The following is a 15,414-nucleotide window of genomic DNA, read 5'->3' as shown; positions in this document are numbered from 1 at the left end:
TTATTTGGGAGAGAGACAGAGACAGAGGATGGGGGAGGAGGGGGAGGGAGAAGCAGGCTTCCCGCTCAGCAGGAAGCCTGACAAACACGAACATACTATTCCCAGGCACCTGTCCTACCCCTGGCTCTATTCATGTGAGGTACTTCACGGCGATCATTCATTCCATGGTAGCCCTTTAACTCATTGCTTTTTTTTTTTTTTTTTTTAAATCAGCTCTAAGCCCAAGGTGGGGCTTGAACCCCAGACCCCAAGATCAAGAGCCGCATGCTCTGTGCACTGAGCCGGCCAGGCACCCGTGCAATTGCATAATACTCCCATCTTGGGGAAGTGCCGTAGTCTTACTGACGTGCCAGCTGTTAAAATAACGCTGTGTTTAATAGCAGGTACTCCTGTTCCTATTTTTGCTGGAGTATCTCTGAGGTAGATTTCCAGAAGTGGGACTGATGTGGGAGCAAAGGCAAAAGAAAATTTTCTTTCTACTTGCAGCCCATTGCCAAGTCCTTGAAACAGGCAGAGTGACATCCTTTAAGAACACAGCTGCCTGGACGTTAATACTTTGCTAAGTCCAAAAGGCAATCATAGCTTAGTATCCTCCAGACTCCCTAGGATCCTGTAAGTCTTCTTTAACATATAAAAATTCCTTTGGAAACCACCTTTTCCCCTATGCCCCAAGATACAGATTGGCAACCCTCCTCCAAGCATATGCCCCTCAATACACATCTGAAGGTTCTCATGACCAGTGTTTTATTAAACAGTAATAAATGGCCTCTTCCCAACAATAGCTCATCCCCTCAAGGTCCTAGAAACCTTGCAGCCAAAATTCCTTAGAGACTTGGGCTCTCCTTAAACCCCTCCCAACTTGAAAATATAGAATGGGCCACTCTCACGGACCCAGCGCTGTTCTTTCTGCCCACGGGTCCTGTCTACGTGCTTTAATAAAACCACCGTTTTGCGCCAAAGATGCCTCAAGAGGTCTTTCTTGGCCGTCAGCTTCGAACCCCAAACACTTCTTACATCAGGATTGCTTAGTTAAAGGGTATTGCTGGTTGTGCCAGCGAGCGACTGCCGGATCTATGGTGGAGGTTGTCCCCGACTGCATTTCCGCACTCAGTGTATGGGGAGCGTCTGTTTCCCCACAGCCCGGCGAGAGAGGGTGGGATCAGCATTTCAGACCCACGCCGGTCGCAAGGCTGAGCTATGTGTCTCTCTGTCCTTTTAATGCACATTTTTGAAAAGTTACGAGCAATGTGGTACATTTTCATATGGTTAATAGCAGTTTCTCTCTTTCCCCGTGATATGCCTGATGATATCTCTAGCCCAGTTTTCTATAAGGTTATTAGGGTTTTTTTCTTATGTATTTTTAGTTTTTATCAGTAATCTTGTCTGTAATTTTTTTAAAAGATTTTATTTATTTATTTGACAGACAGAGATCACAAGTAGGCAGAGAGGCAGGCAGAGAGAGAGGGGGAAGCAGGCTCCCCGCTAAGCAGAGAGCCCGATGCAGGGCTCGAACCCAGGACCCTGGGATCATGACCTGAGCCAAAGGCAGAGGCTTTAACCCACTGAGCCACCCAGGTGCCCCTTGTCTGTAATGTTTTAACATATTTCCCAGTTGTCTTTTCACTTTACCTTTGGTGGTTATTATGTATTAAAATCTGTCAGTTTGCATCCATGGAGATAATCATACATTTTGTTTCACTTTGGCTCAATTAACATGATAGATTTTAAGGGATTTCCTAAACGACTGTCCATTCTTGCATTCACAGAGTTATCGGCCACTTGGTCATGATGAATATTTTTTTTAATGTGCTTTTGTATTCTGCTTGCTAATGTTTTGTGTAAGATCTTTGCATGGGAGAGCCTGGTGGGCTCGGCCCAAAGAGTATGTGACTCTTGATCTTGAGGTCGTGAGTTCAAGACCCATGTTAGGTGTAGAGATTACTTAAATAAATAAAAATTTTTAGAAAAGATTTTTGCAGGCGCCTGGGTGTCTCAGACAGTTAGGCGGCTGCCTTCGGCTCAGGTCATGATCCCAGAGTCCTGGGATGAAGTCCTGTATCTGGCTTCCTGCTCAGCGAGGAGCCTGCTTCTCCCTCTCCCTCTGTCTCCACCAGCTTGTGCTCTCTCTGTGTCCAATAAATAAATAAATTTTTAAAAAAAGATTTTTGCATTGATCTTAATAAGTGAAATGACCTACCTTGTTCTTTTTTATTATAGTCTTTGTCATGGTTCCAAAATTCAGGTTTGGGAATTCGTAACTCCCTTCAGGACATGAATTTCGGAGTTTTTCTTCTTTCTCTGCGCTCTAGAGTGACTTAAGGTTTTATTTTGTAAAGTTTGATAGGATCCCCTAGTGAAACTATCTGAGCCTGTTTTGTTTTGTAGGAACTCTAACTAGTTTAATTTTGTTTATGTTAAGTGGTCTGTTTAGACTTTCTGTCTCCACAGGGGTCAATTGTGTTAAATTTTTCTACAAAATTATCCACATAATGTAGATTTTTAAATATACTTACACAGAATATTTTTTAAATTTCCTCTCCTATGTCTCTTCATTTCTAATTTCATGTATTTGTGCTGTCTCCCCCACCATTTTTTTTTAAAGATTTTCTTTATTTATTTGACAGAGAGAGAGACAGCAAGAGAAGGAACACAAGCAGGAGGGATGGGGCAGGGAGAAGCGGGCTTCCCGCAGAGCAGGGAGCCTCGAGCAGGGCTCGATCCCAGGACCCCAGGGTCATGACTGGAGCCGCCCAAAGACTGAGCCACCCAGGCGTCCTCCCCCACTTTTCCTGAGTAGTTTAGCTAAGAAGGTAACTTTATTTTTTCAAACAGACTGGCTGGGACTTTAGTGCTACTTTTTGTTGTGGCTGTTTACAGACCGTTAATCTCTGCCTTTCTTTTTACTTATTCCTTCCTTCTGCTGTCAATGTTGTAATGTTTATTCATTCGTTTTTACTTTAATTCATATAGGTATTTGATATCATAAATATTTCTGATAGCTATTTTAACTATTTCTCATAGATTCTGGTTTTCATTATTACTATTTTTCCTTCTTTTTTTTAATGAATGAGTTTTGTTTTGTTTTGTTTTAAGATTTTATTTTTCTATTAGACAGAGAGAAAGAGCACAAGGAGGTAGAGAGGCAGGCAGAGGGAGAGGAGGGAAAAACAGGCTTCCTGCTAAGCAAGGAGCCCGAGGTGGGATTTGATCCCAGAACCCTGGGATCATGGCCTGAGCCCAAGGCAGACGCTTAACCAACTGAGCCACCCAGGCGCCCCCATCATTACTATTTTCAAAAAAAATTCTACAACTTGTGTTGCGTTTCCCCTTTGACCCAAGAGTGGTTTAGCAGCATTTTTCTTTTTTTACATTTCCTGTTAGAAGAGTCTTTTTTGTTTGTTGTTGTATTTTAATACCTACTTATATTACATTGTAGCCCTAGAATACTATTTGTTTTATTATTTTTTTCCCTTGGAATTTAATGACATTTTCTTTGAGGCCGAAGATGCGAATGTATTGTGAATGCTTTAAAATGTATTTGGGGGGTCCCTGGGTGGCTCAGTCAGTTAAGAGTCTGTCATTGGCTTGTGTCATGATCCCAGGGTCCTCGGATCGAATCCCATGTTGGGCTATTTCTCTCTCTCCTCCCTGCTTGTGCTCTCTCACTATCTCTGTCTGTCTCTCAAATAAATAATAAATAAAATCTTTTAAACAATGCATTTGGGGGTGCCTGAGTGGCTCAGTGGGCTAAAGCCTCTGCCTTTGGCTCAGGTCATGATCCCAGGGTCCTGGGATCGAGCCCCACATCGGGCTCTCTGCTTAGCAGGGAGCCTGCTTCCTACTCTCTCTCTGCCTGCCTCTCTGCCTACTTGTGATCTCCATCTGTCAAATAAATAAAATCTTTAAAAGAAATGCATTTGGGGGAAAAAAGCATATTCTCTATTATCAAGTTTCAGAGTTTAATACACATTAAGTCTATCTTGTTTATTATGCTATCTGGGTTTCTATGCCCTTGTTATTTTCACTTCATCGTTCTAGATCTGAGAGATCTAGTACCGTATCTGGTTACTGGTGTGCTTCTTTTTCTTCCTGTATTAAACATAATTCTCTCTTCCTTTTTCAAATCGCAGTAGACATTTACCTCATAAAACGTTTTAGTCCGAATTCTCCTTTCTTAGATAATGACAGTTGTGGTCCCTGCTTCAGTTAAAAAAACCAAAAACAACAACAACAAAAACCTCTGGTCCATTTTTGTTTGGGTCGTTTATCGTTAGCCTTCCCGAGTCCCCTCATTTCAGGTGTTTCATTTGCATGCCACGCTGCTGGGTTTTGCTTTGTCAGATCATTTTCTTTAACAGGCACGTGGTAGACTCCTTAATAAATTTATTGATGTGATCAATATGTTTGACCTCTGATCTGCTGTTATATATATATATGTGTGTGTGTATGTGTGTGTGTGTGTGTGTGTGTATATATTTTTAAAGATTTTATTTATTTGAGGGAAAGAGAGAGAAGGAGAGCAAGCATGACCCAGGGTGGGGGCAGAGGCAGAGGGACAAACGGACTCCATACTGAGCAGGAGCCTGACACGGAGCTGATCCCAGGACCTCGAGAGATTGTGACCTGAGCCGAAGTCAGATGCTTAACCAACTAAGCCACCCAGGCACCCCTATGTTATATTTTTATATATTTAAGTCTTTCACTGTATGATCTATTTCATTTGCTTCCTCCTCTCCCCTCATGTCCATTTTCTAACATAGCTTCTGGTATTTGGGAGGAGTTTGTATTTTTGTTCTAATGGTTAACTTTATCCTAAAACTTTTATACAGTACGTAAGTTCTCTCTTTTTGGCTTTTGTCTGTGTGGCCGCGTGAGAAGATAGAAAATATCTATAATGGTCTTTGCCCCTTCCAGCCCTGTTCCTGGCAGAGCTCCTAAAACCCTCATAGTTTCTTAAGTGATTAGAGCGCTAGGAGATCTTTTGCTCTGGTGTCTGGTCTCTGACCCCAGTTTCTTACACAGAGCTCCTAAATCCCTTGGAATCTCCTGGGTAGCAGGAGTGTCATTTGTTCTGAGGCAATGCTGGGGTTGCTCCTGCATGGGGGCTGGTCACCAGACAGAGGGAGACCTGATTAGAAGCCTGGAATTTTCGGCCCCCTCCCATTCTCCGGAGAGAGAGGAGGAGCTGGAAATGGGGTTAGTGACGGACCACACCTAGGTGACGAGGGCTCCCTAAGAATCTCAATAGTGCAGGGCTTGGGGGGCTTCCAGGTGGGTGGGTACGTGGAGATCAGGGGTGAAGGGTGTGCCTGGGGAGGACGTAGAAGCACCACACCCCTGCCCACACCCCTGCCCGAAGCCTCTCTTCCCACGGTATCCTTAATCATATCCTCTTACAATAATGAGCTGGGAAACAGGACGTGAACAGTTTTCCTGAGTTCTGCGAGCCACTCTGGCAAATTAATTAAACTCAAGGAGGGGCTCCTGAGAACCCCTCCCTTACAGCCTTCAGGCAGAAGCCCAGGCGATAGTTGGGAGTTGGCAGCTGCCACCCGAACTGGGGGTGGCTGGAGGGGGACGGTCTTGTGGGACTGAGCCCTTGACCTCAGGGACCTGATACGCTAAGTGGACTGTGTTGGGATGGGGTTAAACTGCAGTCTGCCCAGGTAAACTCGCAGAATTGCTTGCTGTGGCCCACCCCACCCCCCACATCTGGTGTCCGCAGTGCCGACTGTGACAGCAGTGTGCCCTTAATATGGAGAAACATCTAACCAATCTAGGAATCTCTCTCTCTCTCTCTTTAATGTCTTGCTGAGCACTTTCTATAACTTTTTTTTTTTTTTTAAAGTGGGCTCTACACTCAACTTGAAGCTTGAACTCACGACCCCTAGGACAAGAGTTAAATGTCTCACCCACTGAGCCCGCCAGGTGCCCCAGCCTAGGACTCTCTAACAGCCCTCTTCTTGCTCCCTAACCGGAGGCAAACTCCTAGTCCTAGTTAACATCTCTGTGCCCGACAGTGATGCTTCTCACAAACTCTGCCTAAATTCTCCTCACTGATAGCTGCACTAGATTTCAGGGCTGCCGAGAACCTGGGAACATAAAAGAATACATATTCATGGTTTCTTGAGATCGTGTTTCAGTACATGATAAAGTAACAGTATCTGTTTTCAGACTTTCTGGTCACCCTCCTTGTTGTCCAAGCACATGGCTATCATATGCTACAGTTTCCATTACAGCCAAGGAAACACAAATTTAATTCTTACCACTAGTGAGAGATAGTGATGTCTCTCCAGTCATTTGGGTTGTACACAGCGTGTTCTCTGGATTCCTCAGGAAGGGTTCTGATCAATAATGTTCTTCTTTTAGGGAGTGTTTGGGGAGATAAAATAGTTTCCAAGAGAGGGGAAGAAAATAGAATCAGAAATCCGTAATCTATAGAGAAGTTTTGAAGTAGCTTCTGTCTCTGCAGCGGCCATCTCTTCCCTGCTTACTGTGCACAGAGCTGTACCGTGTGTCCAACTCTAAGGGAATATACAGAAGCCATGGGACATGGCTTGTGCGAAGGTGAGCCAGTAGCTTGATTGGATAAGATCCTGTGAGCCCAGGAAACTAGGCACTAGCCAGCTTCTAGTCTAAGACTCCCTGCCGCCTGTCCCAGTGAAGTAGCAGGCAGGGTATCTTGGAACTATCTGGAAGAAACCTTGGGGAGCTGATGGTGTGACTAGAGACAATGATTCAAGGGTCAAATTGTAATAGATGAGATGCCCAAAGTTTTCCTAATGAGGGCTTACTAATGATTTCTGGTTCCAAAAATTACCACGGGGAATAAATACAAATAAAATAAAATTACCATGGGAAGAAAAATACATCAAAAGTACATGTTGCTGACTTTTGGCTGTTATAAGTTAGAAAGCACCCAATAAGGTAGTTTATCTAACAATGCAATTTTTTTTTTCAAGATCTTTACCTTATGTATTTGACAGAGAGGGAGAGATTACAAGCAGGCAGACAGGGAGGCAGAGAGAGGGCGGTGGGCTGAGGTGGCGGGATGCGGTGGGTGGGGGGAGCAGGCTCCCCGCAGAGCAGAGAGCCTGATGCAGCCTTGATCCCCAGACCCTGAGATCATGACCTGAGCCAAAGGCAGAGGCTTAACCCACTGAGTCACCCAGGCGCCCCTAACAATGCAAATGTTTGAGGGAGAAGTTACTCTAGCTTTAATATCTAGGAAGGAGTATGGGATGAAAGCAACTTTGAGATCTAATCAATTCTATCGGGACTCCAAAATTTGCCAGAAAATCTGACACATGGCTGGAGGAGGTGTAGCCTCTTTGGAAGGCAACCAGGCACTATCTATCAAGATCAGCAGGGCGCCGGGCTGGCTCATCCCATGGAGCGTGGGACTCTCGATCTCAGGGTATTAAGTCCAAGCCCCACGCTGGGTATACAGATGACTTAAAAATAAAATCTTAAGGAAAATGCAATACCGTTTGACTGTATAATTTCATTTCTGTAAATTTATCCCTCAAATATGCTCACAAAGATGCAAAATAACACCTGTACAAAATTACTCATCTCTGCATTGTTTTAACAGCAACAAAACTGCATGTTCAACAATAGGACCCTGATTAGATAAAGTGTAACACATCAGCCTCGCTCCTGTGCAACTGTAACAGAGCTCTTTATGTGCTACTGTGTAATGGTACTCCAAATGTATTTTTCTTTTGTTAACATTTCATTTTTAAGTAATCTAATCTGTACACCCAACAAGGGATTCAAATTCACAACCCCGAGATCTAGAGTCACACACTCCACTGACTGAGCCACCCAGGTGCCCCCGAAATACCTCTCTTAATCTTAACGTAAGTAGTATGGTATCCTACAATTTGTGTGAAAGTAACAGCAATTAATAAAGTACATGTATCTATTTATCATTTATATTTCTTGTATATTTCTTGTATAGGCACACAACCTTTGAAAAACTACACAAAAACTGCTAACTGGTTGTGGGGAAGTTATTACTTATTTTCTTAAAAAAACACCCACTGGTTCAAAGCAAAGGCAGGAGGTCTTTATCATCTCTGGTCTCTCTCCACTGAAACTGACCAGCCTTCTTTTCCACCCTCTCTTTCTCTCCGATTACATTAGTACGACTCCGATTGCAGGAAAGATACAAGCCCAGTTGGCCTGAAGATGCTGGCTGGCTTGCGCAGAAGTCAGAATAAAGCACTCCGGTAAAAAAAACAGAAACAAATCTCTTTTCCTGAACATGTTCTACCTTTCACATTCTCGTACCCTCTAAGGCCCAACCACATTTTTTGCTTTTCGAATCTGCTATAAATCTCCTATAACTTTATAAATAAATCTCCCCCTTTTCTTTTTAAGGTAAACTGCAGAGCTACCTCTTTTTACTGGGCGGTCTTGACCAGCAGGGATGCCAAAAGTACTGAGCACTCACTATGCCTTGGTGCCTTCCTGCAATGTCACAAATGTTTACTGCTCAAAACTAAGCCTACACCTACTTCATGCCCTAAAGGAACTGAGGTGAGAAAGATAAATCACTTGTCCAAGGTCACAGGCTTCCGGAAGAGCTAGAATTTAAGCCAGGCAGTCTGACTCCAGAGTTCACGTGGGCGGTTACCCTCCATTAGGTACAATTTATCTGTTACCTATAGATAACAAAGTACACTTGTAACTCAATGCAGATGGTCACAATCCAAATAAAAGATTTCCTGAGGTCTAATTTCTGGCATCAGAGAACTGAGGCCAACAATGAGAGTATCTTGAGGTGTATTTTGTGTATGGGACCTTTACGAGGCCTTCCAACTTTGAAAGAGTTAAATCTGGTCCAATGAAAGACAATCACCTGTGCCTGAAGGCAACCAGTCAATCTGAAGGAAGACTAATCTTCTGTACAATTTTATTAGAAGCTTGAAATTGCCTGTTATTATTTACAATTTCCTACTGTTTGTGAAATTCTAACCAGAGAATTCACACAGGGCCAAGCCAGGATTGGATTTTAGCAAGACAAATAACCTAAAATGGGCACCTCTCCCCCAAAAACAATAGGTTAGAGGATCCAGAAACAGACCCGAGTAAATTAAGGAATACATTAAACGTGGCATTTCAAATCAGAGGGGAGAAGACAGTTTATTCCATGCATGATGCTGAGATGGACTGTCAGGCATCTGGAGACTGATCCTTTTATTTTTTTTAAGATTTTACTTATTTGACAGATGGAGATCACAAGTAGGCAGAGAAGCAGGCGGTGGTGGGGGGGAAGCAGACTCCCTGCTGAGTAGAGAGCCCAATGTGGGGCTCAATCCCAGGACCCTGGAATCATGACCTGAGCCAAAGGCAGAGACTTTAACCCACTGAGCCACCCAGGCGCCCCACTGGAGCCTGATCTTAGTGTAGTCACCAAAATAAATTCTAGGAGGAACAAAAACTTAAAAATAAAAACAACTATGTGAAAATTATCTTTTTAAACACTGGAATTCACAAAAAGCTATTTAAAGCATAAGATCCAGAAGCATAGAAAGAAAGAGCATCGGGGGCGCCTGGGTGGCTCAGCCGTTAAGTGTCTGCCTTCAGCTCTTGTCGTGATCCCAGTGTCCGGGGATCGAGTCCTGCCTCAGGATCCCAGTCCAGAGGGAAGCTTGCTTCTCCCTCTACCACTCTTCTGGCTTGTATTCCCTATCTCGCTGTGTCTGTCAAATAAATAAAATCTTGGGGCGCCTGGGTGGCTCAGTGGGTTAAAGTCTCTGCCTTCGGCTCAGGTCATGATCTCAGGGTCCTGGAATCGAGTCCCGCATCAGGCTCTCTGCTCAGCAGGGAGCCTGCTTCCCTCTCTCTCTACCTGCCTCTCCATCTACTTGTGATTTCTCTCTGTCAAATAAATAAATAAAATCTGAAAAAAAAAAACAATAAATAAAATCTTAAAAAAAAAAAAGAGCAGTAAATTTGACTATATAAATATTAAAAACATGTCCATGGTGGGGGAAAAAAAGGTGCCACAAATTAAATGACAGAAACTGGCAGAAAATGTTTGCAACACATTTGACAAAAGGACTAATTTCTGAATATATAATGACTTTAAACAGATTAGTAAAAAACGATCAGCAGCCCAACAGCAAGTGGCAAAAGATACACAAGGTTATTTTTAGGAAAAAAAATAATAAAAGAAATTAAAAGGTTCATAAACATGTGCAAAACAATCACAAAATTGAGGAAATGCAAATTTAAAACAATGCTACACCATATTTTACCTCCAGCATAAGAAAAAATATAGTGTAATGGTTAAAACTGAAGGCTTGAGGGTGCCTGGGTGGCTCAGTTGGTTGAGAGTCTGCCTTCAGCTGGGTCATGGTCCCAGTGTCCTGGGATCGAGTCCTGCATCAGGCTCCCTGCTCAGTGGGGAGCCAGCTTCCCCCTCTCCCACTCCCCCTGCTTCTGCTCTGTCAAATAAATAAAATCTTAAACAAAAATTGAGGGCTCTAGAGTCAGAATACTTGGGGTTATATCCTGGCTCTACTCCATACTGCTTGGCTGGGGTGGTTATAGGAACCAAATGAGAAAATGTAATAAAAAGCAATCAGAACCGTGGCTGGCATATGGCAACTATATTCATTCTTATCAGGTTGACGAAAATAAAAGCATGAGTAGTCGTGTTGGGAAGAGAGGACTGGGCCCTCATGGTCAGAACTTGCACAAGCTGGCACAATGTCTTTTGGCAACTCACATTCTTTTTTTTTTTTTTTTTTTTTAAAGATTTTATTTATTTATTAGAGAGAGAGAGGGTGAGAGAGCAAGCACAGGCAGACAGAATGGCAGGCAAAGGGAGAGGGAGAAGCAGGCTCCCTGCCAAGCAAGGAGCCCGATGTGGGACTCGATCCCAGGACGCTGGGATCATGACCTGAGCCGAAGGCAGCTGCTTAACCAACTGAGCCACCCAGGCGTCCCAGGCAACTCACATTCTAAATGCACAAGCCATCTGCCTTTGCAACTCGGCTTTTAGAAATGTATCCTATCAATCACATGTTCATAAAATTATATACCTATCTATATTTATATATTCATAAAAAAATATATATATATATATACACACACACATACAGCTTTTCATCGCAAGAATGTCTATAACAGGGGCACCTGGATGGCTCCAGTGCAAACTGGTTTCGGCTCAGGTCACGACTGCAGTTTCGGGATATCAAGCGGGCTGATAAGCTCCCTGCTCAGGGAGGAGTCTGCTTCCCCTCTCTCTCTTCCTCTGCCCCTCCCCCTGCTCATGTGTTCTCTTTCTCCCTCTCAAATAAATAAATCTTAAAAAGAATGTCTATAACAACAAAAGATTGGAAAACAACCTAACTGGTCACCCAGATGGGACCAAATAAGTACACAACATTGTGTCCTAGAATGGAATAATATACTGTCGTGAAAAAACATCCTCAAGACAGTTTAAAAAGGCAATCACAGGACAATGTGGGTATCCTGCCACTAGCGGTGTTAGAATGCACAGACACAAGAGAACAGTAAAAGTAGTTACTATCACGAGAGTAGCAGCAATTCTCTCTGAGGACCGAGACTGGGAGTTGAAGGCAGATGGAGATTTGCTCGGCATTAAACATCCTGCTGTAAAAATGGAACAATTCTCCCCACATACTTTACTTTTTCCATTAAACAAAAACTAATTGATTTTTTTAAAAAAGAGTGTAGCCATCAGATAATCTTACAACTCTATTGTAAAAGCACACCAGCTGAAGATAGAAGTTCCAAGAGAAAGGCTGGATGTTTGACTCTCACTGGCTTTGAGGACACAATGGAGGTCCTAGAGCAAAGTCCTTGGATCTGAAGGTTATGACTCCAGAGCGCTGAGACCCACAGGGAACACACGCAAGTCCTCTTTCCAGACCTGATGTTCTCCCGCTGTTCCCTGCCTGAGCCTAGAGAACAAGGGCTGTTTGACTTCCAACTCTCCAGGTGGGGGGGTGCTCTTACACTTGGTGTGTTAGTTGGGATGACTGGAGGGGGGAAGGGGGGGACTGACAACTGTCCCCTAGAACGCTCTCTTGGTCGTCAATGATTTGTTTGAACAACTTACTTTTTTCCTTTCACCTTCACATCTCATGTTATAGACTCACGACTCACACAGCAGTTTCACGTTCTCATTAATTCTGACGACCCAGGAAATGGATCCCATAATGCCATTTTAGCTTTGTGTCCTGGCACCACCGCTTAACTCTCCAAATCTGGTCCTTTCCACACCACATTTTCCAAACTTTGCCTCTGGCAGTTCTAAAATGAAACCAAACCTGAATTTCCAGGGAGAGTTTGGGGCGGTGTCATCCAAGAACCTGAACACCAAGTAGAAGGGCCGGCAGTCCGGAAGGTCCGCCTTCCGCCGTTGCCAGGCAACAAGGGTCAACAGCAAAAAGTGGCAGGATCATGGCCACTAACTACAGTGCCAACCAGGTAAGTTCTTTTTCCATCTCTAACGTTTAATTTTGCCTTTGGACTGACCCTCCCAGAGGATTCTGATTATTGAATGAGTAGCTGAACGTGGGGTGAGATGGTATTTTTCACCTCTTTAGCTACTCAGGGTGGAGAGGCCCCATGCACAAGCAAAAGGCATCTCGGGGTTAAGTTTGTAGGATCTAAACAAGAGGTCAGCAGGGTTTTTTCTGTAAAGGGCCGAAGGGTAAATATTTTCAATGTTTTAGGGTCACGTGGCAAAATCAGAGATGTTATGTAGTACTTAAAATAGCAAGAGAAAATATTTTTCCATTAAATTCTTGACAAAATTAACTAATTTTTTGTAATACTAAATAAAAAAATAGAATTCTTTTGGGATGAGAAAACACTTCTTTGGGATGCAAAGCTACTGTTCCCTTTAATCAAATCAATTACAAATATCCATCTATAAAAACAATTCTTTGCTTTCTCAGGTCAACCCAAGACAGATAGGAGGATGGACTGGGCTCATGGACCACATTTGCCCATCCTTGGTCTAGATCAGGGCTGCCCAATAAAAAGCTAATGTGAGTCACCAATGTAATTTAAAATTTTCTAGTAGCTATATGAAAAAAACTAAAAAGAAATAAAATTAACTTTAATAATATATTTAACCCGGTAAGTCTAAAATATTATTTCAATGTTTAGTTAATATTTAAAAAGTATAATACAATGCTTACATTCTCTTCTTTTTTGTACTAACTCTCTGAAATTAAAAAGCACCTCCCTAGTCTAATGGGACTAGTCACGTTTCAAGTGTCCAACAGCCCCACGTGGCTAGTGGCACCATGTTGAAAAACACACACTTAGACCAAAAAATTACACCTTCTATAGGAGTTAAGCCTAGCTTGGCTGTTTAGGTCTCTGGTCATCAACTCTAAAGAACTGGGCCTCGTCATCATTTCCCAGGCACAGGGCCTTTGAGCGTCACTGAGATTCTCATCTTTCTCTCCACAGTATGAAAAAGCTTTCTCACCCAAGTATCTGCGGAACTGGTGTCCCGCCAAGCCGACGAAGGAGGTATTCGTGTGTAGAGCTCCACGGGGCCAGTTTCTGATTCTTTCCACCACATCATCTGGAATGCACTGGCACCTAATTCCTTTAGCCATCTCTAAATACCCATAGCCTCTCCCCTCCCCCAGCCCTGAACTCCAGCCCCTCGGATACCTTCTCTCTCTTTTCCATTCCATTTTCTTTTTTTTTTTTTTTTTTTAAGATTTTATTTATTTATTAGTCAGAGAGAGAGAGAGCAAGCGAGCGAGCACAGGCAGAGAGGCAGGCAGAGGCAGAGGGTGAAGCAGGCTCCCTGCCGAGCAAGGAGCCCGATGTGGGACTAGATCCCAGGACGCTGGGATCATGACCTGAGCTGAAGGCAGAGGCTTAACCCACTGAGCTACCCAGGTGTCCCTCCATTCCATTTTCACAAGCACTTCTCTCCTCGCTTCTACCCCAGAGAATTTCCTCCCATGAAGGCTACACTCAGATTATCGCCAATGATCGTGGTCATCTGTTGCCTTCAGTGCCCCGTTCCAAGGTGAGATACTGATCCCTGTTCCTCCTGAGGAAGGTAAAGAACTGGGGCACTGAACCGGAGTAGCCAACATGGGAGGTTTACAGTCTAGCATGGCCGCTATCTGGAAATTAAAGTTCAATCTAATTCCCATCACAACATGCCTGTCCCCAAGCTTGCAGCCAGTTTATTGAGCTCAAGAGCTGTGCTTAGCACCCAGAATGCCTTAAACTGATGAACGAACACCTTCATGTGATACTTAACGCAGTGAGTACTCTGCTAGACCTAAGTTAAGCCAACAGACTTAATATGGTGAAAAAAATCTGGGTAACCTAAGTGAGAAAGGGGGTCAGGGACGAGGGGGGGAGACTGGGAGACTGCGCTTGCAGTCTGATTTCACTACCACGCATCCCAGGGGGGAAGGGGGGAAAGAAGACAACAGACCGCCAACAGGTCAGCAGTCCTGGGAAAAGCCTGTTGAAGAACCTCGTCTTCTTCCTTTTAGGCAAGCCCTTGGGGCTCTTTTATGGGCACCTGGCAAATGCCTCTGAAGATACCCCCTGCTCGGGTGACCCTGACCTCCCGGACGGTTGCTGGTGCTGCCTCCCTCACCAGATGGATACAGAAAAATCCGGATTTGCTCAAGGCCTCCAATGGGCTTCGTCCTGAAATCTTGGGCAAGGTATCTCTTCCTCCCACCTAAACTCAAATCCTATTATCTGCATTTCTTTTCAATCTCAAAAATCCCTCTTGTTATACCACCATCACCCAGGAGGGGGAACCTCTAACCAACCCGGTCTTCTACCTGGTCCCTAACTCTCCTGATTCTTAACAAGAGGTGCTAAGGACATTTTCCCCCACAGTGCAAAATGATCCGATCTGACCTTTTGTCTATCGTATGGGGAGAAAGACGGTGAGAATTCTAAGATGGACTGGGAATGACCTAGGCCTGACCAGAAACATGACTCTGTTCCATTCTGCCTGGCAGCCTCATGATCCGGACAATCAGAGGAAACGCGGGAAGTCCATCACGAAGACTGTACAACAAGCCCCAAGTCCGACCATTATTCCTGGCTCCCCAGATGTAAAGTTCAATTCCCCAGACCGACCCCAAAGCTCACACCCCTCTGCAGGTCACACTCCAGGTCCCCAAAGCCCAGCCAACTCTCTCAAGAGTCCACCAGGATGTCCACGTGTGCTAGAATCCCCGGCAGGTCCTAATCCAGCTGCAGTCCAGAAATGCAAACCTGGAATTCCAGAGGCACCCAGGGACCACACTGAGAAAACTTGTCTGAGTGATGTAAGCGAGACCCCCAGTGAGGGGCGCAGAACAGGGAAATTATAGGGTGGGAATAAAGGCAAACTTGGAAAATAAACATCATCTGTTGAATCTA

General features: G+C 44.0%; 1 protein-coding gene across 1 annotated transcript; it reads left to right on the top strand.

The window, feature by feature from the left end:
• Positions 1–11,755: 11,755 nt before the first annotated feature.
• CFAP126 (cilia and flagella associated protein 126) lies at positions 11,756–15,414 on the top strand. The gene is made up of 6 exons (XM_044266738.1): positions 11,756–11,979; positions 12,324–12,471; positions 13,468–13,530; positions 13,964–14,044; positions 14,526–14,702; positions 15,009–15,414. Exons 2-6 carry the CDS (start codon positions 12,445–12,447, stop codon positions 15,363–15,365), a joined length of 705 nt encoding a protein of 234 aa, XP_044122673.1. The 5' UTR covers positions 11,756–11,979; positions 12,324–12,444; the 3' UTR covers positions 15,366–15,414.

The sequence above is a fragment of the Neovison vison genome, chromosome 10 (assembly GCF_020171115.1).
Source record: "Neovison vison isolate M4711 chromosome 10, ASM_NN_V1, whole genome shotgun sequence".
Taxonomy (NCBI): Eukaryota; Metazoa; Chordata; class Mammalia; order Carnivora; family Mustelidae; genus Neogale; species Neogale vison.
The sequence above is the reverse complement of the archived record's forward strand: the minus strand, read 5'-3'. Positions and strand labels throughout refer to the sequence as shown.

What these genes read in the sequence shown, in the direction of transcription:
- CFAP126 (XM_044266738.1), top strand. Translation starts at nt 12,445, where the DNA reads ATGGCCACTAACTACAGTGCCAACCAG. An exon ending in CTAACTACAGTGCCAACCAG is followed by an intron (nt 12,472 to 13,467) that starts GTAAGTTCTTTT and finishes TTCTCTCCACAG; the next exon opens with TATGAAAAAGCTTTCTCACC. An exon ending in GTCCTGAAATCTTGGGCAAG is followed by an intron (nt 14,703 to 15,008) that starts GTATCTCTTCCT and finishes TCTGCCTGGCAG; the next exon opens with CCTCATGATCCGGACAATCA.